Raw genomic sequence first — 24,130 nt, forward strand, 5'->3', positions numbered from 1 at the left:
TTTCCTGGGTGGTTCTTATTTCCCTTTTTATAGATGGGCACTATATTTGCCCTTTTCCAGTCTTCTGGAATCTCTCCTGTCTCCCATGATTTTCCAAAGATGATAGCTAGAGGCTCAGATACCTCCTCTATCAGCTCCTTGAGGATTCTAGGATGCATTTCATCCGGCCCTGGTGACTTGCAGACATCTAACTTTTCCAGGTGATTTTTAACTTGTTCTTTTTTTATTTTATCTTCTAAACCTACCCCCTTCCCCTAGCATTCACTATGTTAGGCATTCCTTCAGACGACCCGGTGAAGACCAAAACAAAGAAGTCATTAAGCATTTCCAAGTTTCCTGTTACTGGTTCACCCTCCTCACTGAGCAGTGGGCCTGCCCTCTCCTTGGTCTTCCTATTTATAAAAAGTCTTCTTGTTTCCCTTTATTCCTGTAGCTAGTTTGATCTCATTTTGTGCCTTTGCCTTGCTAATCTTGCCCCTGCATTCCTGTGTTGTTTGCCTATATTCATCCTTTGTAATTTGTCCTAGTTTCTATTTTTTATATGACTCCTTTTTATTTTTATATCATGCAAGATCTCATGGTTAAGCCAAGGCCGTCTTTTGCCATATTTTCTATCTTTCCGACGCAGCGGAATAGTTTGCTTTTGGGCCCTTAACAATGTCCCTTTGAAAAACTGCCAACTCTCCTCAGTTGTTTTTCCCCTTAGTCTCGATTCCCATGGGACCTTACCTATCAGCTCTCTGAGCTTACCAAAATCAACCTTCCTGAAATCCATTGTCTCTATTTTGCTGTTCTCCCTCCTACCCTTCTTTAGAATTGTGAGCTCTATGATTTCATGATCACTTTCACTCAAACTGCCTTCCACTTTCAAATTCTCAACCAGTTCCTCCCTATTTGTTAAAATCAAATCTAGAACAGCTTCCCCGCTGGTAGCTTTTTCAACTTTCTGAAATAAAAAGTTGTCTCCAATGCAATCCAAAAACTTATTGGATAGTCTGTGTCCTGCTGTGTTATTTCCCCAGCATATATCTGGCTAGTTGAAGTCCCCCATCATCACCAAATCTTGGGCTATGGATGATTTTGTTAGTTATTTAATAAAAGTCTCATCCACTTCTTCCACCTGGGTAGGTGGCCTGTAGTAGACTCCTAGCATGACATAACCCTCCTTTTTTAACCCCTTTTAGCCTAACCCAGAGACTCTCAACACTTCCATCTCCTACGTCCATCTCGACTTCCGTCCAAGTGTGTACATTGTTAATATATAAGGCAACTCCTCCTCCCTTTTTTCCCTGTCTATCTTTCCAGAGCAAGCTGTACCCTTCCATACAAACATTCCAATCATGTGTATTAGCCCACCAAGTTTCTGTGGTGCCAACAATGTCATAGTTGTATTAATTTATAAGCACTTCCAGTTCTTCCTGTTTATCACCTATACTTCTCACATTTGCATGTAGGCATCTACATTTGATCTTGCCTCCCAGTTTTGCCCTGACCCTCCTTTCTCTTTGCCATTATGGCCCATGCTCCCTCCCATTTCTGACCCATCTCCCAGGTCTCCATCTTCTCCACTTACCTGTGGGCTTTTCTCACCTGTCCCCATCGAACCAAGCATAAAGCCCTCCTCACTAGGTTAGCCAGTCCGTGTCCAAATATGGTCTTCCCCCTGCTTATGAGATGAACGCCATCTCTGCCTAGCAGTCCTACCGGGAATAGCATCCCGTGGTTGAGGAAGCCAAAGCCCTCCTGGCAATACCTTCTTCACAGCCAGGCATTCTTAAAGTGTTGCCTCCTGCATTTCACCAGGACCATAATGTTCAGCGACTTATGAGTTTTTGTATGATACCCCACAGGGCTCACACTGTCCTAGCATTATCATGGTTTTATGAACATGGATGAACATAGGAGGGGCAGGTTGTCACTTGGCCAGCCCACGCTCTGTGTGAATGTCAGTGTGCCCCACTTGTGCCCCACAGTCTCACTCCAGCCCCCCAACTGGGGGTGAGGAACAGATCACTATTTCTGGGACTTTCTTAGCTCTGTTTCCAGATCCTTCCCCTTGATTTTCTTTGACTCTTTAGCTCAACTTCGCTCAGAGAATGTTCACTTAGGGTTTATTATTAGCCCTTCCTCTTCACTTGCAGCCACTGGAGTGATATCGCTGCTGACAGATCTTCGCACCATCATGGGCGGGGCTCCATCAGCGTCACTCTCAGTGGAAATACTCATGGGGCAGGAAATGGTGAGCGAATCGCCTAAGGCCACAGTAGAAATGTGCGGGGTGCCCGCCTGTCCTTAGAGTGCAGCCGGCGGGTCTGTCCTCCCCCAGCTCCCAGAACGGCTCCAAGGAAGCAGCGCGGGTGGTGGAGGGTTGGCGACGTGTCCCCTGTGAGCTCAGAACAGAGGATGTGCTGCAGTCTGTAAGGGTATGTCTACACTACAAAGTTAATTCGAACTAACAGACATTAGTTCGAATTAACTTTGATAGGCACTACACACGCGAACCACTAGTTCGAACTTAATTCGAACTAGAAGAGCGCTTAATTCGAACTAGGTAAACCTCATTCTACGAGGACTAACGCCTAGTTCGAATTAAGTAGTTCGAATTAAGGGCTCTGTAGCCACTTAATTCGAACTAGTGGGAGGCTAGCCCTCCCCAGCTTGCCCTGGTGGCCACCCTGGGCACCACCAGGGAAACTCGTCTGCCCCCCTCCCCGCCCCGGAGCCCTTAGAGGAGCACAGTCTGGCTACGGTGCCCGTGCCAGGTGCAAGCCTGCCAGCACCCAGCCAGCAGACCCTGTACCTGGCATGGCTCGAGCCAGCCACCTGCTGCCACCCAGCCCTCTGCCTCTTCCCGGAACCAGGCTGGCGGCTCCCGAGAGCCTGCCTGGGGCGGCAAGAGGCGGGCCCCCGCCTGGTCTAGTGTGGACATCGTGTACTTCATTTAGGTTTGGGGGGAAGCCTCCAACGTCCATGACCTCCGCACTAGGCACAGGAAAGTGGCCGTCTAGGGCAGGAGAGCTGCCAGCCTGGCCACCCAGGAGCAGGTTTGCATGAAAATCAGGGTGGTCGAGTGAGACCCCGACCCTGAGCCCTGAGCTTAGAACATAAAAACATAAGAACGGCCGTACTGGGTCAGACCAAAGGTCCATCTAGCCCAGTAGCCTGTCTGCCAACAGCGGCCAACACCAGGTACCCTGGAGGGGATGGACCAAAGAAAACGACCAAGCCATTTGTCTCGTGCCATCCATCTCCAGCCTTCCACAAACAAAGGCCAGGGACACCATTCCTACCCTCTGGCTAATAGCACTCCATGGACCCAACCTCTAAGACTTTATCTAACTTCTCTTTAAACTCTGTTCTAGTTCTAGCCTTCACAGCCTCCTGCAGCAAGGAGTTCCACAGGTTGACTATTTGCTTTGTGAAGAAGAACTTTCTGTTACTAGTCTGAAGCCTGCTACCCATTCCTTTCCTTTGGTGTCCTCTAGTCCTTCTATTATGGGAACTAATGAAGAACTTTTCTTTATGCACCCTCTCCACACCACTCATTCTTTTATAGATCTCTATCATATCCCCCCTCAGTCTCCTCTTTTCTAAGCTGAAAAGTCCTAGTCTCTTTAGCCTCTCTTCATATGGGACCTGTTCCAAACCCCTCATCATTTTAGTTGCCCTCCCCTCTCCCACCCTCTCTCTTCCCCTCTCCCACCTCCTTTTCCCAGTCTCCCCCAGTTTTGTAAAATAAAGAGAGTTTCTATTTTTGACCACATGTGTCCTTTATTTTGTACATCAGGAAGGGGGGCTAGAGATGGGTAAGTGGAAGGAGGTGAGGGAGGAATGGGGTATGAGCCTCCGATGAGGAGGACTGGGGTGGCTCTGCGGGCTCCTCGGGGTGGAACCTCTCCTGCAGCCCCCCGATTGACCGCCCCGGATGGCAGTCTGTGACAAGTGCAGCCAGGCTGATGGCCAAGTGCTGTGATATGCCGAGTGTGGGCACTCAGGGCACTCCAAGCCAGGACTGCTTTGCAAGCGGTGAACCCCTGAGAACTGTCTGTCTGGGATCGGGGTCAGGTCCCTTTAAGCACAGCCCTTGGCTAGCCTGAGACAGCAGCTTCACGCTCTAAATCCTAATCTGATGCCCTGCCGGCACTGCTTCCGGCCAGCCTTAATTTCGGTTCAGGGTCCACTCAATTAGGACATGCTAGTTCGAATTAGCAAAATGCTAATTCGAACTAGTTTTTAGGTCTAGATGCACTAGTTCGAATTAGCTTAGTTCGAACTAACTAATTCGAATTAAGTTAATTCGAATTAGTGCTGTAGTGTAGACATACCCTAAGAGGGGAACAGAAACTGGACATGAGTCAACAGGGAGCCCTTGTAGCCAAGAAGGTTAATGACATATTAGGTTGTACTAGGAGCTGCATTGCCAGCAGATCTACAGAAGTGATTGTTCCCCTTTGTTCGGCTCTGGGGAGGCCACATCTGGAGTATTGCGTCCAGTTCTAGGCCTCCCCCCCCCCACTAGAGAAAGGATGTGGGCGCATTGGAGAGGGTCCAGCGGAGGGCAATGAAAATGATGAGGGGCTGGAGCACATGACCTGCGAGGAGAGGCTGAGGGATTTGGGCTTGTTTAGTGATTTGGTAGCAGCCTTCAAGATCCTAAAGGGAGAGTCCAACGAGGGTTGAGAGAGGCTGTTCTCAGCGGTGGCAGAACAAGGAGCAATGGTCCCAAGTTGTGGCAGGGAAGCTCTAGGTTGGATATTAGGATAAACTATTTCCCTAGGAGGGTGGGGAAGCGCTGAGCTCGGTTCCCTAGGGAGGGGGTGGAATCTCCATCCCTAGGGGTGTTTAAGCCTCGGCTGGACAGAGCTCTGGCTGGGATGATGGAGTTGGGGTTGGTCCTGCTTTGGGCAGGGTGATGGACTTGACTCTTGAGGTCTCTGCCCGCCCTGGGATTCTCTGATTCTCAGAGCGGGACAGGAGCAGAGAACACAAGGGAGGAAATGTTTGGCTCTGCACATAAGACGTGAGCCAGGAGGCACCTGCTGAAATGAGGCAGCAGGTTCAGTGTGAACTTGAGGAGGTGCTTCTTCAGGCACAGCCAGCCAGCCAGCCAGCCTGACTGTTAACCTGTGGAACTCCCTGCTGGGGGCTTGGCGACCGAGCTGTGCTGCTTTCACACAGGATGGCAAGTCCCCAGAGGATCAGTCCAGCAGCTGCAGGTGGCCAACATGAGCACATGCCTGGGAGAACCCATAACCGCTGGCTACCGGGAACCTGGAGGGGAGGGCAGGGTGAAGCGCTGCACAGTTGCTCTATTCTGGGCACTGCTGTGGGGTCGCCAGAGCAACTGAGTTTTGAATAGACCCTTCTCCCACCCCGGCATCCTCACCCCGGCTCTCTGTAGCGAATCCTCCCTCGAAGGGTTAGCTCCACCCCATGCTAGGCGCAGATGGTGCCTCTTGTTCTCGGGTGGCCTCATGGGAGCACCCAGGGGATGGGGGGAAGATTCCATTTCAACCCCACCTCAACCCCCCTGGTCTGCCCAACCAGCAGGTCCAATTCCACAGCCAATGCTCCCCCCAAGGGGAGAGACCCCATGTCCCAATCCCTGCCCCACTAAGCCAGCCAGTCCCCTGCCCCGGGCCAGATCAGAGCTGGTACTGCTGAGAGGGGAACAGACCCCGGGCCCCACTCCCCTGTTACTCGTGAGACTGGCATGGAATTTAACTATAACAACTACTTTTCAGCAGTGAGTTCCATGGGTTAACACTGATATAACCTCACAAGATAAATCTACTAATAACAAGAAGCAGGGAATCCCCAGGGTTAACACCACTAATTCCCACAGGCAGGAAGGAATGCAGACAAGCCCTATTGATACCCCATGGCAGGAAGTCTTGTTAATAACTAGCGGCAGAGAGTTCCAGAGGTAACCATGCTACCACCCAATGGCAGGGTGTGCCACAGGTTAACCCCAGTATGATAATATAATCAAACCACTGTGAACACATTGAAAGTCCAAAAATAGGTACCTGTATTTTGAAAAACTTACAGCAAAATCTACCACCAGTTTTGCACAAAGCAGCTGGGATGAAGCTCAAGATTTAGAAAGGAAAAGTGGGTGAAATATCGCCCCTTTAAGTGCTGCAGCAGTGATTAGGTAACTAATACCCAGCGGCAAGGAGTCCCAGGGGTTAACACTTAAATCTGGCAATAAATTGCACTTCATAACAGGTATGATCAGTTCTTTCATAAACCAGTTTTTCAAGTCACCCCCTTTACCCTTGCCCTGGGTATTAGTGGGACAGCTGGGGGAATAGCCCGACATAACACCTTTCCAGGCCCTAAGATTTTCCCCTTCCAGGATATTTGGGAGATTTTTTTAACTCAGGAAATTAGAGAAGGTAGAACAATCCTCTCTTCTTAGCATTCCCCTCACTATAACACAACACATCTCTATAACACAACAGAACACAACACATCTCTATAACACATCGTGTTGCTCTCAGTAACTCTATATCTTAACTTAGTTGCTGACATGTGTTGGTTCTAGGCGTATCCCACTTCCCCCACCATGTTGCCACCAGCCATCCCACCGCTCACCCCCACAGCTCTAGCTCCTATTACCCCTAGCAAGACAAGCATGTGTTTAAGTAGAAGAGAGATTTAGAAGCACTGTCAGCTCTTCCCCTCCCGCTCTAGGGTTAGACATTGGAGTAGACGATTTCCTGGTCAGACAGCAAGTGTGGCTTCAAATAGTCCATGTTCTCATAAACTTCATCTCCTCCTGCTGCTAAATTCTCACAGTTTTTCTCTTGCTCTATGGCCTCGTAGTCGGCAGTGTCCAGCACCTGAGGCTGCAAAGAGGAAGGGTTGACTCACATGGTGACTGAGGTGCAGCCACATGTGGGGTGGGACAGCTGGGGGAAGAGCCCCACATAACACCACATAGGGATAGCTCACATGCTACCGTAATGGTGGCCGGGGCAGGAAAGGAAGAGTAATGCATCTATGGCAACCAAGTGGTTTTTAGGAAGGCAAATGTAATTAACGATCTGGGATCCTGGCCAGGACAGTGGGATCCACGACCCCGCAGCTCTGACAAACCAGGGAGACGTCTGGTTACCAGGAGCACTTGAATGCCTTGGCCTGTACCTCAATGATGACAGTCTGAAGAGCGCCCCCTAGTGCTCTGCGGGGGTATTGGGGCCAGCTCTGCCTGCCAGGAGAGATCCCCCACCCATCCAGGGAACAAGCAGGTCCCTCCCGGCTTAGCCCTGAGGGTGACAGGGGAAGTATTCGGCCCTGGTGTCCCTCACCTCTCCACCTGTTCTGGGCTTGTACAGGTTGCACTGCTCCTCTTTCTTCACCTTTGTGGGCTTCCCCCCTTTGGGGGATGGCTGCTGCTCCCCGTTGCCTCCATTATTGTGTCTTGAGGGACCCTCCTTTCCGTCTTTCCTGCAGGAGGGAACGGCTTTACCTCGGTTCCCACAGCCTTGGAGCTGTCGAGGAGTCCACCCCGCAGCAGCCAGTACCAGAGGTTAACACAACCAATACCCAATGGCAGGGAGTCCCATGGGCTAACTGTTGTACCATTTAGCAAAAGGGGTCCTCTGGGTTAACACTGATAATATCTAGTGGCAAGGAGTCCCACAGGTTAACCCTGCTAATCCCCAGTGGCAGGAAGTCTCATGGGCTAGTTCTTTCTTAGAGGAACCTCATACTACAGAAAAGCAGCCAGATTCTATCCAATCCCCACGCAGTGGCCCACTTTCCATGGGTTTCTCATTGTGTCCGTGGGATAGATGGGAGGAGAGCTGGTCTTTTCTGAACATCCAGCATTCCGTAACCAAAGGGTTAAATGCGAGTATCTAGGAGGTGTTGTCAGGGAGCCAGGAGAGCTAATGGGGGAAGGTGTAGAGATCTGAAATGAAAAAAATCCTGTTTGATTTTTCTTCGTGTGCGAGTTTTAAGCCAGGACCTGGGAAAACAAGATGAATGGAACCAGGAAGAACTACCATGTCTGCAAGGAATATTGGACATGCAAATGGACTGGACCTTAAAGCATGGATATGTGAGTAGATAGGGAATGCCTAGTTCGATGCGCTCCGGTTATTTTCTTTGCTTTCAAGTTCCCGAGTGTTTTACTTCTAGATTCAAGAAGAAAGGGTTGTTGGGTTTTTTTCCCCTTGGGTGGAGGCAACTACCTGTCAAGGCCTGGGAACCTGTGACTGTGGGAAGTTTTTAAAACAGAAGCCGATAGAGGGAAAGTATTTGAAGGTTTCTTGCAGGCTGTCACATTATTGGATTTTAAAGGAAGCAGACAGATCACTGCTTCCCCATGGAGAGGGGGGCGGTGTTTGCCCCAAATTCTGTGCAAAGTAGCCATGTGAGGTGTCAAACGAAAGCTTTTAATCTACAGATTCTGGGTATGCTACTCATGTGCTTCTATGATGTTTGTATGTGAAGATCTGTTCTTGTATTGTGAATGTTCTCTGTCTGGGAGCAAGCAACAGGCCTGGACCGCCTATTGAGAGGAAGGATTGTTCATTAAATGGCTATGCTAATTAGCACTGCTGGCCAGTACTGCATGGCTACTGGCATGTGAAACACAGATAGGTCACTTGGGGCTCGTCTAGACTAGCCCAAAGTTCCAAAAGAGGATGTGCAAATTCTGCGGGATGAGTTTTTTTTGGCAATCCCCCACCTTTTTCAAAAAGCCGCTCTTCCTCCAAAAATGAGGTTTACGTGGCTTTCCGAAAAAGAGGAAGGGAGTTTGCCAAAAAAAAACCCTTGTCCCGACTACTTTCCCTTTCGAAAGCCCTGCTTTTGAAAGAGAGACCGGAAGAAAATATGCAAATTCTCTCAGAACTTACATATCCTCTTTCCGAACGTCAGCGTAATCTAGATATAGCTTTTATCATGTGACCAACTCCAGTTTGGGAGACACCAGAGATATATAAGTACCATGAAGCTGTCTCCATTTCAGCTTCAATCTTGGTACTGATCCCAGATGCAGCCTTGCGAGGGACAGGGAGCCGGGAAGGTTTGCTGACCCATCCTGACACAGGATGTGCACCAGAGACTTCTAAGCTAGCAGTTTGTAACATCTCTGCTAAGAGCCTGCTTCGAGAACCTGGTGACTGCTGCATGTGATGTATCCTCCTTAACAACCTCACTCTCCTGCTTTTCTTTTGTTAATACACCTTTAGATTGTAGATTCTAAAGGATCGGCCCAGCGTGCTCTTGTGGGTAAGATCCAGAGTGTTAATTGACCGGCTGTGGCTGGTTCTTTGGGATTGGGAGGATCTGTTCGGGGTAGGTGAGATTGGGTTCTATAACCCCTCGCCTGTGTGGAAGGCCCAGGGCTGGTTCTGAGCAATTTGCCCTGAGCTGACGCCCTTAGTGGTACCCAGACATGGCCCATCCCATCACACAGGCCCCTACCTTCTGCACTCAGGGCGCCAGAGTGGGGAACAGTCGTGACAGGGCTAATGAATCCACCCCCCTCAGTCTTCCTCAGCCAGGTCTCTGGGCCTCTCTGTCTGCCCTCCACTCACGGGTGAAAGTAGATGCGATTTCTTACTGGCACTATTAAACTGCATCCCCTGGGAAAGGGGGGGGGGGCTTCACGGCAGAGGTGGTGGGGTTGTGATTTGACAGTACCTGTAAGAAATGTAACTGTGGGGTGGAGTGTGGGGCGCTGAGGGCAGGAGATTGGGGGGTGTCAGGTGGGAGGCTCAGGGCAGGGAGTGTGGGGGGGGGTGCAGGAGTCAGGGTTCGAGTTGGGGGGGCTCCCTGACACTGACAGGAGGGGGAACAACAGGCAGCATCTGGAGGAGGAGGGGTGAGCTTCAGCCCTCCCTAAATGGCACCGAGAAGGTGGCTCAGACTGTCCCAGACCAGGGGGGCACCCCAGCCAGCCCCTTGCACCTGCCAGCTGCCTATCACAAGAGAACCCGGGAGCCCAGCTGGGAGTTGCCCCACCTCCTCCTGCTGTCGAGTGCCCCAGCTAGCTACCTCCTTCCTGTTGGTGCCGCGCACCAGGCTGCACATTCACCCCTGCCTCCCCTTGTGCCCTTTCTCATGCCGGACGTGCTGCGTCCCCTGGTGCTGAGTGAGAACCGTGGCCCACAAAGCCTCTTTGTGGCTAAACCATGAGACCTCCAAGGCCCTGGCCCGGGGCCCTCACCTGGTTCTGGCTACCTTGCAGACCACAATCGCCAGCACCGAGAGGAGCAGAACACCACCGATGACTCCACCGGAGAGAATGAACAGCAGATTATTGTTCCCTGAGGAGAGAGATGGACACAGCTGGTGTCAGTAGTGGGATTAACGGTATCGGGCTAAATTAGGGGGACGCCTTGTAGTCATCGTGCATATAGCTATGCAAATAGGGTAAGGGCGCACTAGCTACTCAGCAGTTCCTGGGTTAACCTGGCCCTAGCGTAAATTAGAAGGGTGCCTTCTATTTGTGAGACTATACAGTAATCTCACCCCCACTCTCAGGCTATAATAAATAAATGGCAACTTTTACTTGGACCAATCTGTATATCAAAGGAATTACGGTAATGACAGACATGGGTGCACGTCAGTAATTACAGTAGCAGAGCACCCCAATGCCCAGCCCCCTGCCCCATGCTCCCCACACACCACCACAGCTACATCAGCCATGTAGCATATGCCCCGGTAGTGGCATGTACAGCGGCAGTTGTGGTTCTCACCGCCCCACACCCAGTCCCCCGCCCATCCCTGTACCTGCGGGCGTGTCGGGAAGGTCCCCGGTATCTGCAGGCACCAGGGGCAGCTCAGCCTGGCTCTGCCCGTGGGCGTTGGCGGCGGCGCAGGACACGTTGGTCAGGGCCCCGGCCGGGCCCTGCAGCTCCCCGCTCACGGCCGGGCCTTGCGCCCAGGACTTGGCCCGCAGCTCAGGGCCCTCGAAGTCCCCGGGGACGGTGCGGTTGGGCAGGCGCCACTGGAGGCGGGGCGGGGGGTTCCCCTCGGCTGCGCAGTAACATGTTGCCGTCCCCCCGGGCCTGCTGCCCCACACCGTGCAGTTCCCCCCCGGCAGCAGCTCCGGTGCGTCTGCAACGGGACACAGGGCGTGTGGGGCAGGGAGCCAGATCCCCCGGCAGCGCCCAGATCAGCTGCATTGGGGTCAGTGCTCCCTAAGGGCCACATTCCCCACCCCCTGAGCCTCCTCCACCCTGGAGTGCATCAAGACTAGTGACCCTAGAAGGAACAGGCCATTTCACTGCCCCCTGAGCCAGCCAATGTCCCGTTATGGGGCTGGATCTGGGCTGGCCCTCTGCAGAGGGGAATTACGGTAATGACAGACATGGGTGCACACGTCAGTAATTACAGTAGCAGAGCACCCCAATGCCCAGCCCCCTGCCCCATGCTCCCCACACACCACCACAGCTACATCAGCCGTGTAGCATATGGCCGGGTAGTGGCATGTACAGCGGCAGCTGCGGTTCTCACCGCCCCACACCCAGTCCCCCGCGCATCCCTGTACCTGCAGGCGTGTCGGGAAAGTCCCCAATACCTGCAGGCACCAGGGGCAGCTCAGCCTGGCTCTGCCCGTGGGCGTTGGCGGCGGCGCAGGACACGTTGGCCAGAGCCCCGGCCGGGCCCTGCAGCTCCCCGCTCACGGCTGGGCCTCGCACCCAGGACGTGGCCCGCAGCTCAGGGCCCTTGAAGTCCCCGAGGAGGGTGCGGTTGGGCAGGCGCCACTGGAGGCGGGGCGGGGGGTTCCCCTCGGCCGCACAGTAACATGTGGCCGCCCCCCCGGACCTGCTGCCCCACACCGTGCAGTTCCCCCCCGGCAGCAGCTCTGGTGCATCTGCAACGGGACACAGGGCGTGTGGGGCAGGGAGCCAGATCCCCCGGCAGCACCCAGATCGGCTGCATTGGGGTCAGTGCTCCCTATGGGCCGCATTCCCCACCCCCTGAGCCAGCCCCCCACCCTGGGGTGAATCAAGACCAGTGACCCTAGAAGGAACAGTCCATTTCACTGTTCCCTGGCCCCCTGAGCCAGCCAATGTCCCGTTATGGGGCTGGATCGGGGCTGGCCCTCTGCAGAGGGGAAAGGCCCCAGCCCCCTTTCCCGGCCCACCTCAGTCTGCCTCTCCCTCCTCTTCCCCACTACTCCTGCCCGTGCTAGATCAGGACTAGTTCCCCATAGAGGGGAAAAACTTTGGGCCCCATTCCCTTGAGTGAGCCCCGCCCCCTGGGGCCAGAGGGGAGCGGGTGCCCCAGAGGCAGGGTCCGGGCCCCACTGCCTCTCACACTGCACGTCGAGATGCACCGCGGGTGAGTCCTCCCCCAGGCCTATCTCGTTCTCGGCGGCGCAACGGTAGGGCCCCGATTGGCGCCCCACGGCCGGCACCCGCAGCTCGGAGCCCCGGCCCAGCCCACGCTGCGGGACCCGGCGTGTCCCCTGGAACCAGCGGTAACCGGTGGCCGGCGGGTTGCTCTGGCTGGTGCATCTCAGGGTGACGCTGTCGCCTTCCTTCAGCTGGGCCGGCCCCAGCACGGTCACCGTCGTGCCCCGCGGGCGATCTGGGGGGAGGGGAGCTCGTTAGAACCACAGACTCTCAGAACGCTAGAACTGGCACGACCTCGAGAGGCATCGAGTCCAGCTCCTGCCTGCACGGAAGGACCAAGCACCATCTAGACCATCCCTGACAGGGGCGTGTCCAGCCTGCGCTGAAATATCTCCAGGGATGGAGATTCCATAACCCCCCTGGGCGATTTATTCCCGTATTTAACCAGCCCGACAGGAAGTTTTTCCTGATGTCCAACCTCAACCTCCCTGGCTGCAGTTTAAGCCCATTGCTTCTTGTCCTGCCATCAGAGGCCAAGGGGAACAATTTTTCTCTCTCCTCCTTGTGACAACCTTTTAGGGTATGTCTACACTAGCTGGGTAGTTCGAGGTAGGTAGGCAAATGAGGGCAACCGGAGTTGCAAATGAAGCCCGGGATTTAAATATCCCAGGCTTCATTTGCATCTTCCCGGGCGCTGCCATTTTTAAATCCCCCTTAGTCCGAACTCCGTGACTGCGGCTACGTGCGGCACGGAGTAGGTAGTTCGAATTAGGATCTCTAATTCAAACTACCGTTACTCCTTGTGGCACGGAGTTCGGACTAAGGCGGATTTAAAAATGGCGGCACCCGGGAAGATGCAAATGAAGCCTGGGATATTTAAATCCTGGGCTTCATTTGCAACTCCGGTTGCCCTCATTTGCCTACCTAACTCGAACTACCCAGCTAGTGTAGACATACCCTCAGATACTTGAAAACGGCTCTCATGTCCCTCTCCGTCTTCTCTTTTCTAAACTAAACAAACCCAATTCTTTCAGTCTGCCCTCTCAGCTCATGTTCTCTAGACCTTTCGCCATTCTTGTTGCTCTTCTCTGGCCCTTCTCAAATTTCTCGACATCTTTCTTGAAACGTGGTGCCCAGAACTGGACACAAGACTCCAATGGAGGCCTAATCAGCACAGAGTAGAGCGGAAGAATGACTCCTCGTGTCTTGCGCACAACACTCCTGTTAATACATCACAGAATCAGGTGGGGTTTTTATGCAACAACATCACACCATTAACTCTTATTAAGCTTGTGGTCCACTATGACCCCTAGATCCCTTTCTGCCGGTCTCCTTCCTAGACAGTCACTTCCCGTTCTGTAGGTGTGACGTGGATTGTTCCTTTCTAAGTGGAGCACTTTGCATTTGTCCTTATTAAACTTTGTCCTATTGACTTCTCTGCGGGTATGTCTACACTACATCTTGGCTCCGTCGATGGAGCCCCGTAGATGAGCTTTGTAGACATAGCAAAATGAAGCGGCGATTTAAAAAATCGCTGCTTCATTTACATCAAAATGGCTGCTGCACTGTGCCAATCAGCTGTTTGTCGGCTCAGCGCGGTAGTCTGGACACTCCGCGGTCGACAAGAAAAGCCTTTGTCGACCGCCCCAGTAAACCCAGTAAACCTCATCCCACGAGGCATAATGGTGCAATTGACAAAGGCTTTTGATGTCGACCGCGGAGCGTCCAGACTACTGCGCTGAGCCGACAAACAGCTGATTGGCTCAGCGCAGCAGCCATTTTGATGTAAATGAAGCAGCGATTTTTTAAATCGCCGCTTCATTTTGCTATGTCTACAAAGCCCATCTACATGGCTCCATCGACGGAACCGTGTAGTATGGACATACCCTGAGTTTCCAAATATCCACCTTCCTGAAATCCATTGTCTCTGTTTTGCTCTTCCCGCTTCCACCCTTCCTTAGGCCTGTAACTCTGGGACTCCATGGTCACTTGCACCCAAGCTGCCTTCCACGTTCTGACTCCACCAGATCCTGCCTATTTGCTACCATCAAATCCGGAACAGCCTCCCCCGGCGCTCTCGCCACCTCCTGGCATAAAACACTGTCTGCAAAGCAGCACGCGAGCCCTGACGATACCTTCCCTGCAGATGTCTGGGTGGCGGAGCCCGGCACCAGCAAGGCCAGTGGCTGGCATGGCTTTGTCAGTTCTTTACAAAACAGCCTCCCCCCACTGACCCACACCCCGCCTCCTGCAGCACAGAACAGCTGCAGAACAGCTCTGCTGACCCCCACTCCACCCCCTGCAGCACAGGGCCCCCAGGACTCCCCCCACCCACAGCACAGCGCCCCACCCCCCGCAACACAGCACCCCCTAGTGCCACCCCAACTCCTGCAGCACAGCACCGCCTGCTGATCCCCGCCCCACCCCCTGCAGCACAGGGCCTCCATGACTTCCTGCCCACACAGCACAGCACCCCCTAGTGCCCCCACCCCACTCCCTGCAGCACAGCGCCCCCTAGTGTCCCCACCCCACCCCCTACAGCATAGCACCCCCTATCACTCTTATCCCGACCCCTGCAGCACCTCACCTCACCCCACCCTCTGGAGCCCAGCGCCCCCTAGTGTCTCTCACTCACACTTGACCTGCAGGTGCAGCTCGCTGCGGGCCTGCTGCCGGTTGGGGAAGGTGGCCGTGCACTGCAGGTGCCGGCCATGGTCCTCGGGTGAGGGGGTGTAGCTCAGCTCCGACTCCACCCGCCAGATGCCCCCCGCCAGCTGCTGGTGGCTGCTCACGGCTTTGCCCCGCACAGGCGTCCAAGCCAGGGTGGGAGGGGTCAAGGGGCAGGTGTGGCGGATGGAGCAGTTGATGGTGGTTTTGTTGCCCTCGATCAGCACCCCAGGGTCACTCAGCACCAGTGGGTCTGGAGTGTCTGGGGAGACAGATGGGGAGGGTGTGATGGGCTTCAGTGACCAGGGAAACCAGATGCAGCCACCTCTGGGGAGGGGCAGCTGTTTATACCAGGATCCCTCCCAAGTGCTGAGACATGGCCCTTCAGGAGCAGGGACTGGCTATTCAGGAACCCCCACCTGGTGCTGAAATGCAGCCACCTCTGGGGAAGGGCAGCTGTTTATACCAGGATCCCTCCCCGGAGCTGAGATGCGGCCCTTCTGGGGTGGAGTGTGGGAGCTGTTTATCCAGCGACCCCTCACCCACCACTGACATGTGGCCACCTCTCGGTGGAGTGTTTGCAATGCGGCTGCCTCTGGGGAGGAACCTCTGCTGCCAGCCTCCCACGCCGCCTCTCTGTGCTGCCCTGTGGGGTGGGGGGGTCTCCGGTCACCTGCCACCTCCAGCTGGACGGTGACGTCATAGAAGCGGTGTGAGACCGAGTCGGGGTTGATCCAGACATAGTAGCTCATGGCGTCTTCACTCCTCACGGGACTGAGGCTCAGGGTGCAGTTCCCCGTCTCCGGGTCCCCCAGCAGCTCTGTCCGGGCCTGGTACTCGGGCAGGACGCTGGCTGGGCCTTTGCTGCTATAGATCTCCGGGTAGCCCCGGCTCTGGTACTGGTACCAGGTCACGCGGAATGGCCTCTCCAGGGACTCGCGGGACCCGGGGTAGGTGAATGAGCAGGGGATGACCACGCAGGACCCTTTCAGAGCCCAGATGGTCTTAGGGAGCGAGGATCCCCAGGACGCAGAGACATCACTGTAACACAAAGCTGGAAAGAGACAAAGCACTGAGGTGCAGCCACCTCTGGGGCAGAGCAACAGGGGAACAGCCACTCATAACGCCGCACAGAGATGGCTCAATATGCAGCCACCTCTGGGGTGGGGCAGCTGCGGAACAGGGATACAGAGAGTTATCTTCTAGCAGAGCCAGAGGAGGTGCTGCCATGTGAAGTTCATAGCGTGTCAACTCTGGGCACATCCAACAATGTTGGGAGGGTTCAGTTGGGGTGGGGAGCCCATGGGGGCTACGGGGCCAGGCAGTCGGTCAGGGGCAGGGAGAGAAACACTCCCATGGTTGGAGATGCTGGGGGCTGCACGAAGGGGGTGGTTGTGTGTGGGGGGAGGGGTATGAGGACAGCTGTGTGAGGTGGGGTGTGTGAGGAGGGGATGCGAGTGAGCAGCTGTGTGAGGTGGGGTGTGTGAGAGGACAGCTGTGTGAGGTGGGGGGGTGAGATGGCAGCTGTGTGAGGTGGGGATGTGAGGTGGGGGGGTGAGGTGAGGGGGGGCTACGTGAGGTGTGTGTAGCTTGTTTCTGTGTCCCAGCTGGGGGTCTGGAGCAGCCTCCAAGTCCCTGGGTCTCCCCCCCCCATTACCTGCCCCTCCCCCTGCATCCTCACCAACCCCCCCAAGCAGCCTGTGCGGGGGAGGGGCAGGGGAAAGGCTGGGGATCAGCTGCTTTGCCATGAGGAGCTCAGGGATAGGGGGCTGCTGCTCCAGCTCCTGGGGGGCCCTTTGAACTGGGCCCCCATCAGCAGCTGGGCCCCTGGCTCCCTGCTCCCCTGCCTCAGACCCTGCCCACACAAGGGCCCCAGGGCTGCCTCCCTGAAGGCAGGCGGGTGCACAGGAGAGATGGGCAGGATCAGCGCTCCCCCCAGAACAGGGGCAGTGTTAATGGCACCTTCACCAGTGCCTCAATTGTGCCCTCTCTGTACGATCTGCCCTGCCCCACCCCTGCCTGCTGCAGCCCACTTCTCTTGCACTCTCTCCCCACTTGCTTATCCCACTCTCTGGCTCCCTTTTAAGCTGTTTCTGTTTCCACTGCCTGTGCACCCCGGGGCAGGGGACTGCCTGCGTGACAGCCCATGTGCACAGCAAGCACAAGGGCTTGCCTGCCTCATTCAAGAATAGCCCGGAGCTCCTCCCCTCTGCCCCTTTCCTGTGGGTTCGTGCCAATGGGAGGCGACGTCTTTCGGAAGAAGCTTTTCTGGAAGAGACCTTCGGCAAAAACGTCTTTCGACAGCGCTGTTTGCTGATGACTGCCCCTTATGGCACACCAGGAGAACCACCTGCAGACAAGCACTGACAGATTCGCTGAAGCATCATAACTAACACAGCGAGGCACAGCGAGGCGAGCTAACACAGCGAGGCACAGGCTATCCAATAAGTTTCTGGACTGCATTGGAGACAACTTTCTGTTTCAGAAGGTTGAAAAAGCTACCAGAGGAGACGCTGTTCTGGATTTGGTTTTAACAAATAGGGAGGAACTTGTTGAGAACTTGAAAGTGGAAGACAGTATAGGGGACAGTGATCACGAAATAATAGAGTTCATGATCTTAAGGAAAGGTAGAAGGGAGACCAGCACAATTGAGGTAATGGATTTCAGGAAGGCAGATTTTGATAAGCTCAGAGAAATTGTAGGTAAGGTCCCATGGGAAGCAAGACTGAAGGGAAAAACAACTGAGGAGAGTTGGAAGTATTTCAAAGGGACGTTGTTAAGGGCCCAAAAGCAAACAATTCCGCTGTGTAGGAAAGATAGAAAATATGGCAAAAGACCAGCTTGGCTTAACAAGGAGATCTTGCATGATCTCAAAATAAAAAAGGAGTCCTATAAAAAATGGAAACTAGGACAACTAACAAAGGATGAATATAGGCAAGCAACACGGGAATGCAGGGGCAAGATTAGAAAGGCAAAGGCACAAAATGAGATCAAACTAGCTACAGGCATAAAGGGAAACAAGAAGACCTTTTATAAATACATTAAAAGGAAGAGGAAGACCAAGGACAGGGTAGGCCCACTGCTCAGTGAGGAGGGAGAAGCAGTAACAGGAAACTTGGAAATGGCGAAGATGCTCAATGACTTCTTTGTTTCGGTCTTCACCGAGAAGTCTGGAAGAGTGCCTAACGTAGTGAATACAAGCAGAGAGAGGGTAAGTTTAGAAGATAGGATACACAAAGAACAAGTTAAAAATCACTTAGGAAAGTTAGATGTCAGCAAGTCACCAGGTCCTGATGAAATGCATCCCAGGATACTCAAGGAGCTGATAGAGGAGGTATCTGAGCCTTTAGCTATGATCTTTGAAAAATCATGGCAGACAGGGGAGATTCCAGAAGACTGGAAAAGGGCAAATATTGTGCCCATCTATAAAAAGGGGAATAAGAACAACCCAGGAAACTACAGACCGGTGAGTTTAACGTCTGTCCCAGGAAAGATAATGGAGCAGGTAATTAAGGAAATCATATGCAGACACTTGGAAGGTAATAAAGTGATAGGGAATAGCCAGCATGGGTTTATGAAGAACAAGTCATGCCAAACTAATCTGATAGCTTTCTTTGATAAGATAACGAGCCTTGTGGATAAGGGAGAAGCGGTGGATGTCATATACCTAGACTTTAGTAAGGCATTTGATACGGTCTCGCATGATATTCTTATTGATAAACTAGGCAAATATAACTTAGATAGGGCCACGATAAGGTGGGTGCATAATTGGCTGGATAACCGTAGTCAGAGAGTTGTTGTTAACGGTTCAAAATCCTGCTGGAAAGGGATAACAAGTGGAGTTCCTCAAGGGTCTGTTTTGGGACCCGTACTGTTCAATATCTTCATCAATGATGTAGATATTGGGATAGAGAGTACGCTTATTAAGTTTGCAGATGATACCAAACTGGGTGGGGTTGCAACTTCTTTGGAGGATAGGGACATAATTCAAAATGACCTTAGCAAGTTAGAGAGATGGTCAGAGGTAAACAGGATGAGGTTTAATAAAGAGAAATGCAAAGTGCTCCACTTAGGAAGGAACAATCAGTTCCATACATACAAGATGGGAAGCGACTGTCTAGGAAGGAGCATGGCGGAAAGGGATCTAGGGGTCATAGTGGACCACAAGTTGAATATGAGTCAACAGTGTGATGCTGTTGCAAAAAAAGCAAATATCAACAGGTTGTATCAACAGGTGTGTTGTAAGCAAAACTCGTGAAGTCATTCTGCCGCTCTACTCTGCACTAGTTAGGCCTCAGCTGGAGTACTGTGTCCAGTTCTGGGCGCCACATTTCAAGAAAGATGTGGAGAAATTGGAAAGGGTACAGAGAAGAGCGACAAGAATGATTAAAGGTTTAGAGAACATGACCTATGAAGCCAGGCTTCATGAACTGGGCTTGTTTAGTTTGGAAAAAAGAAGATTAAGGGGGGACATGATAGCGGTTTTCAAATATCTAAAAGGGTGTCACAAGGAGGAAGGAGAAAATTTGTTCCTCTTGGTTTCTGAGGACAGGACAAGGAGTAATGGGCTTAAAGTGCAGCAGGGGAGGTTTAGATTGGACATTAGGAAAAAATTCCTAACTGTCAGGGTGGTCAAATATTGGAATAAATTGCCAAAGGAGGTGGTGGAATCTCCCTCTCTGGAGATATTTAAGAACAGGTTAGATAGACATCTGTCAGGGATGGTGTAGACGGAACTTGGTCCTGCCTTGAGGGCGGGGGGCTGGACTCGATGACCTCTTGAGGTCCCTTCCAGTCCTATTATTCTATGATTCTATGATTCTATAACTGTTCGGTCTCACAATTAGCCTCGGAAAGACAGAAGTCCTCTTCCAGCCTGCACCAAACAGTGCTCCTCCACAGCCGTGTAGCACTATGGATGGTACACAACTGAAGGGAGGGGGCAGCTTTAAGTACCTGGGAAGCACAATATCAAGTGATGGAACCTTGACGAGGAGATTACAGCGAGGATCCAGAAAGCCAGTCAGGCACTTGGGAGATTGCGTACTAAAGTTCTTCAGCACAAAGATATTCACCTGTCAAGGCTGTGTCTACACTGGCAAGTTATTCCAGAAAATCAGCCGCTTTTCCAGAAAAACTTGCCAGCTGTCTCCTCTGGCCGCTTGAATTTCCGGAAAAGCACTGACGATCTAATGTAAAATCAGCAGTGGTTTTCCGGAAAAACTATGCTGCTCCTGTTCGGGCAAAAGTCTTTTTCGGGAAAACCGTTCCAGAAAAGGGCCAGTGTAGACAGCATAGTAGTGTTTTCCGTAAAAAAGCCTCGATTGTGAAAATGATGATCGGGGCTTTTTTGCGGAAAAGCGCGTCTAGATTGGTCATGGACGCTTTTCCGCAAAAAGTGCTTGTCCGGAAAAGCGTCCTGCCAATCTAGACGCGCTTTTCCAAAAATGCTTTTAACAGAAAACTTTTCCACTAAAAGCATTTCCGGAAAATCGTGCCAGTGTAGACGTAGCCACCGTATATAATGCCTTGGGCCTCACCTCTCTCTTGTATGGCTGAGAAACATGGACCCTGCCCGTAGGCACATCAAGCGGATGGAGCAGTTCCACATGCGCTCCCTACGATCAATCATGCGAGTTCGCTGGCAGGACTGAATTACTAACCAAGAAGGGCATGATAGAACTAGTTCCACAAGCATCGAAGCCAAGATCCTCCAGATCCTGCTTCGATGGTCTGGCCATGTTCTCCGCATGGACAAAAGCAGGATCCCGAGGCAGCTGTTCTACAGGGAGCTGGTACGTGCTAGTCGCAAACAGGGACGCCCGAGGTGGAGGTATAAGGATAACCTGAAGACCAGCTTGCATTGGACAGGCCTTCAAGCTCGAAAATTTGAACTAGCTGCTGCAGACAGGACTAACTGGCGTTCCCTTACAAGAAAAGCAGACACAAAGTTTGAGGACGACCGCAGCCAACACCTCGCAGCTGCACGTGACAGACAACAGAGCTGTGTTCTCTCCTGTCCTGACAACCGGCGTCCCATGCCCTATTTGTAGCCGCATGTGTGCTTCGACCTTTGGGCTCCGGAGCCACATGCGTTTCCACATATGAAATGCACAACATGTCTTCCTTGGCTCCCAAGAGACAACCAACAAAAGAACGCAATTGGGCTGTGTCTAGACTGTATCCCTTTTCCATAAAAGGGATGCAAATTAGACACATAGCAACTGCAAATGAAGCGGGGATTTAAATCCCCCCGCTTCATTTGCATAAACATGGCTGCCGCTTTTTTCCGGCTCCGGGATTTGCCGGAAAAAAGTGCCAGTCAAGACGGGGATCTTTTGGAAAATAAAGCCTTTTCTGAAAGATCCCTTATTCCTCTTAAAACAAGGAATAAGGGATCCTTTGGAAAAGGGTTTATTTTCTGAAAGATTCCCCGTCTAGACTGGAGCTTTTTTCTGGCAAAGCTCCGAGCTGGAAAAAAACGGCAGCCATGTTTATGCAAATGAAGCGGGGGGATTTAAATCCCTGCTTCATTTGCAATTGCGATGTGTCTAATTTGCATCCCTTTTACGGAAAAGGGATGCAGTCTAGACACAGCCTTGCAGTGTGGACGTAAGTATTGTTTTTCCAGAAAAACACCCATTTCTCTAGAAAAAACTCTGCAGTGTAGACATACCAGGACTAGGCTAACAAACCCTTCCCTGATTTGGAGTGAGCAGAGAATTGACTTGAGCCAGCAGTTTGTTCCATCGCTGCTCCAAGTCACAGCCAAGAACTTTACACCTGGTGTACGTACGTGAGTCCTTTGCTTTCCTTTGCTTTACCTCCCTTTGATTCTTTTTGCTAAGCCCATGTTATAGCAAAGCAAGACTTGGCCATTCTAATGACCAATTGATTCCATTTTGTGTAAGATAACAATGATACCCTGATCTGCAGGACATCCTGCTACTCAGGATGTGGCAAAGCTATCCCCTTAGTTGGCAGTTCTACGGCTGTTTCTGCTTTTTGCTTGTCAGAACCGAAACGTCGCCATTTACTCCCCATTTTCTCAGCTTGATCACACTGAACTATGCTGAACACGCAGAATTGTGCAAAGCACGTCCCTGCCCCTCAACGCCCCAGCCTGGCCTGCGGGCTCCGTGCACCAGCCTTGAGAGAGGCCTGGGTTTGGCTTCTTAGAAATCAGTCCTTTGGGCAAGGCAGACACTGTGGTTTTGGTTAAGACAGGGCTGTCTAGACTCCCTTACACGGGGGAAGCCCAGGGAGCCTCTGGGGGCCGGGGACATGGGGGAGAGAGGGCAGCAAAATACAAATTTGCCCAGGTGCCCTTTTCCCTAAGGCCAGCCTGCAGGATCAGGTGTGGGGCTGGAGAGACGGGAACTGAAACAGCCTGGATGGGGGCCAGCACCCTCCGTTGCCCTCCCCCACCCCCACCCCACATGAGACAGCTTGTCTCTGCCCTGGCTTGAATGGGAGTCAGCGCTCCCCCCTCCCCCATGTGGAATCCCCATCTCGCCCCCCCTCCCCCCCGTCTCCACTCAGCCGCTTCACATCCCTCTGGCCGCAGGGGCTCGTCCCCCCTTTGCTGTCCCCACCTGGGGTAGTCACAGCCCAACCCCCTTTTGCCCACCGCTCGTGTGCCTAGGGTGAAATCTGGGTGTGAAATTGGGCATGGGGGTCCCCCCTGCTCCCATACTGATTTCTCCCCAGGACAGACCCCGCCTCTGCCTCCACCCCAGGGAACTGCTTACTCCCCTTCAATCCCCTCCACCCCTTACATAGAAGGAAACTGAGGCAGCAGCAGAGTTTAAAATACAGCCAGGATACCTGGGTTCCCTCCCTGACTCTGGGAAGGCAGTGGGGTGGAGCGGTTAAAGCTGGCTGGGGGGGGGACCAGGACTCCTGGGCTCTCTCCCTGGCTCTGGGCGGGGAGTGGGCTCCGGTACTCAGGGCAGGGAGAGAGGAGTTATCGACAGCGGGCGTGGGAAGAGCAGACACACTTGGTGCCGCATGACCCAGCGCACCCCCCAGCTGCTGTCTGCCTGCCCAGGCCTGGCTCAGAGAGCTCCCAGCCTCTGCACGGACACGGCTCCCTCGGCAGCCAGTCACCCTGGGTCTCTCCCCGGTGCTGAGGGATTCCTGCCCACCCGGCTCTCTCTTACCCTGGCAGAACAGTGCGAGGAGGATTCCGAGGCTTCGCCTGGTGCAAGGGGGCGTCTGGCCGGCTCCTGGCCCCCACATCCTCTCGCTCCGCGGTTTTGGGGGCAGCCAGCAGCCGGGCCTCCCAGGCACCCCGATTGGCTCCTTTCAGGGGGTCCCAAGTCACTCGCTGAGGAGGCAGTAGTGCCAAAGGGGGGAATGAGCTGAGCAGGGAAGTGTGGCTTAATGGTTAGTGCAAGGAGGTGCTCAAAGCCACGATGCCCGAGTTCTAGTCCTGGCTCTGGGAAGGGAGAAGGGTGTAATGGTGAGAGCATGCAGCGAGTGCAATGCCACAGCAGCTGTGACTGCCCCCTTTAGGGAAACCACTTCCTGCTAAACCCATCCGGCCTCCCACGGGGCAGGCGGATGGGTCCGTCTTGCAAGCACAGAGCTGGGGCCGTGCTGTCTCTCGGTGTCCAGTGCCCTCAGCCCGACACCCCGCTCTGATTTCACACTAGCTGCTGGCGACTGCCTGTTTGATGGTGGGAGGAGGTGATACTGGCCAGGGTTCAGGCAGGGCTGGGAACCAGCCATGTCCCTCCTGCCCCCGCGATGCTGCATCACTGGCAAAGTCTCTGCCCACCCCCCATTCCCAGCCTGGGACGTCCTCCACTTGCCGGCCCCTCACGAATTCACCTGCAGAGCAACACCCACCAGTGCCCAGCCCCCAAGAGCTGCGTCTTGGCGCCGTCACGGGTGGGCATCACGGTGTCATGGGACACTTGAGAAAACGGTTTTTATAGAATCCTAAGAGAGGAAGGGACCTTACGAGGCATCGAGTCCAGCCCCCTGCCCTCACGGCAGGACCAAGCACCATCTAGATCAGGGGTGGCCAACCCATTTAACAAAGAAAGCCAAAACAGCAGCAGAAAAAATGCGAAGAGCTACACCAGAATTGTCAAACACCAAACAAAAAGATCCCCCCCCCCCCCGCAGAA

General features: G+C 53.3%; 1 protein-coding gene across 3 annotated transcripts; it reads right to left on the bottom strand.

The window, feature by feature from the left end:
* Nucleotides 1-3,788: 3,788 nt before the first annotated feature.
* Nucleotides 3,789-23,625, bottom strand: LOC142819616 (B-cell receptor CD22-like). 3 transcript variants are annotated; one of them, XM_075907863.2, is made up of 9 exons: nt 23,156-23,595; nt 15,667-16,047; nt 14,962-15,255; nt 12,289-12,561; nt 11,546-11,842; nt 10,756-11,082; nt 10,190-10,289; nt 7,317-7,455; nt 3,802-6,854 (listed from the first exon to the last, which is right to left on the bottom strand). In XM_075907863.2, exons 1-9 carry the CDS (start codon nt 23,232-23,234, stop codon nt 6,702-6,704), a joined length of 2,043 nt encoding a protein of 680 aa, XP_075763978.2. In that variant the 5' UTR covers nt 23,235-23,595; the 3' UTR covers nt 3,802-6,701. The 3 variants fall into 3 exon arrangements, with proteins under 3 accessions (XP_089628423.1, XP_075763978.2, XP_075763980.2); XM_089772297.1 differs by lacking the exon at nt 14,962-15,255 and having other exon boundaries at nt 3,789-6,854; nt 23,156-23,625; XM_075907865.2 differs by lacking the exon at nt 11,546-11,842 and having other exon boundaries at nt 3,804-6,854; nt 23,156-23,587.
* Between the last annotated feature and the right edge of the window lie 505 nt (nt 23,626-24,130).

Source organism: Pelodiscus sinensis, chromosome 22, assembly GCF_052426305.1.
Source record: "Pelodiscus sinensis isolate ZL-2025 chromosome 22, ASM5242630v1, whole genome shotgun sequence".
NCBI lineage: Eukaryota > Metazoa > Chordata > Testudines > Trionychidae > Pelodiscus > Pelodiscus sinensis.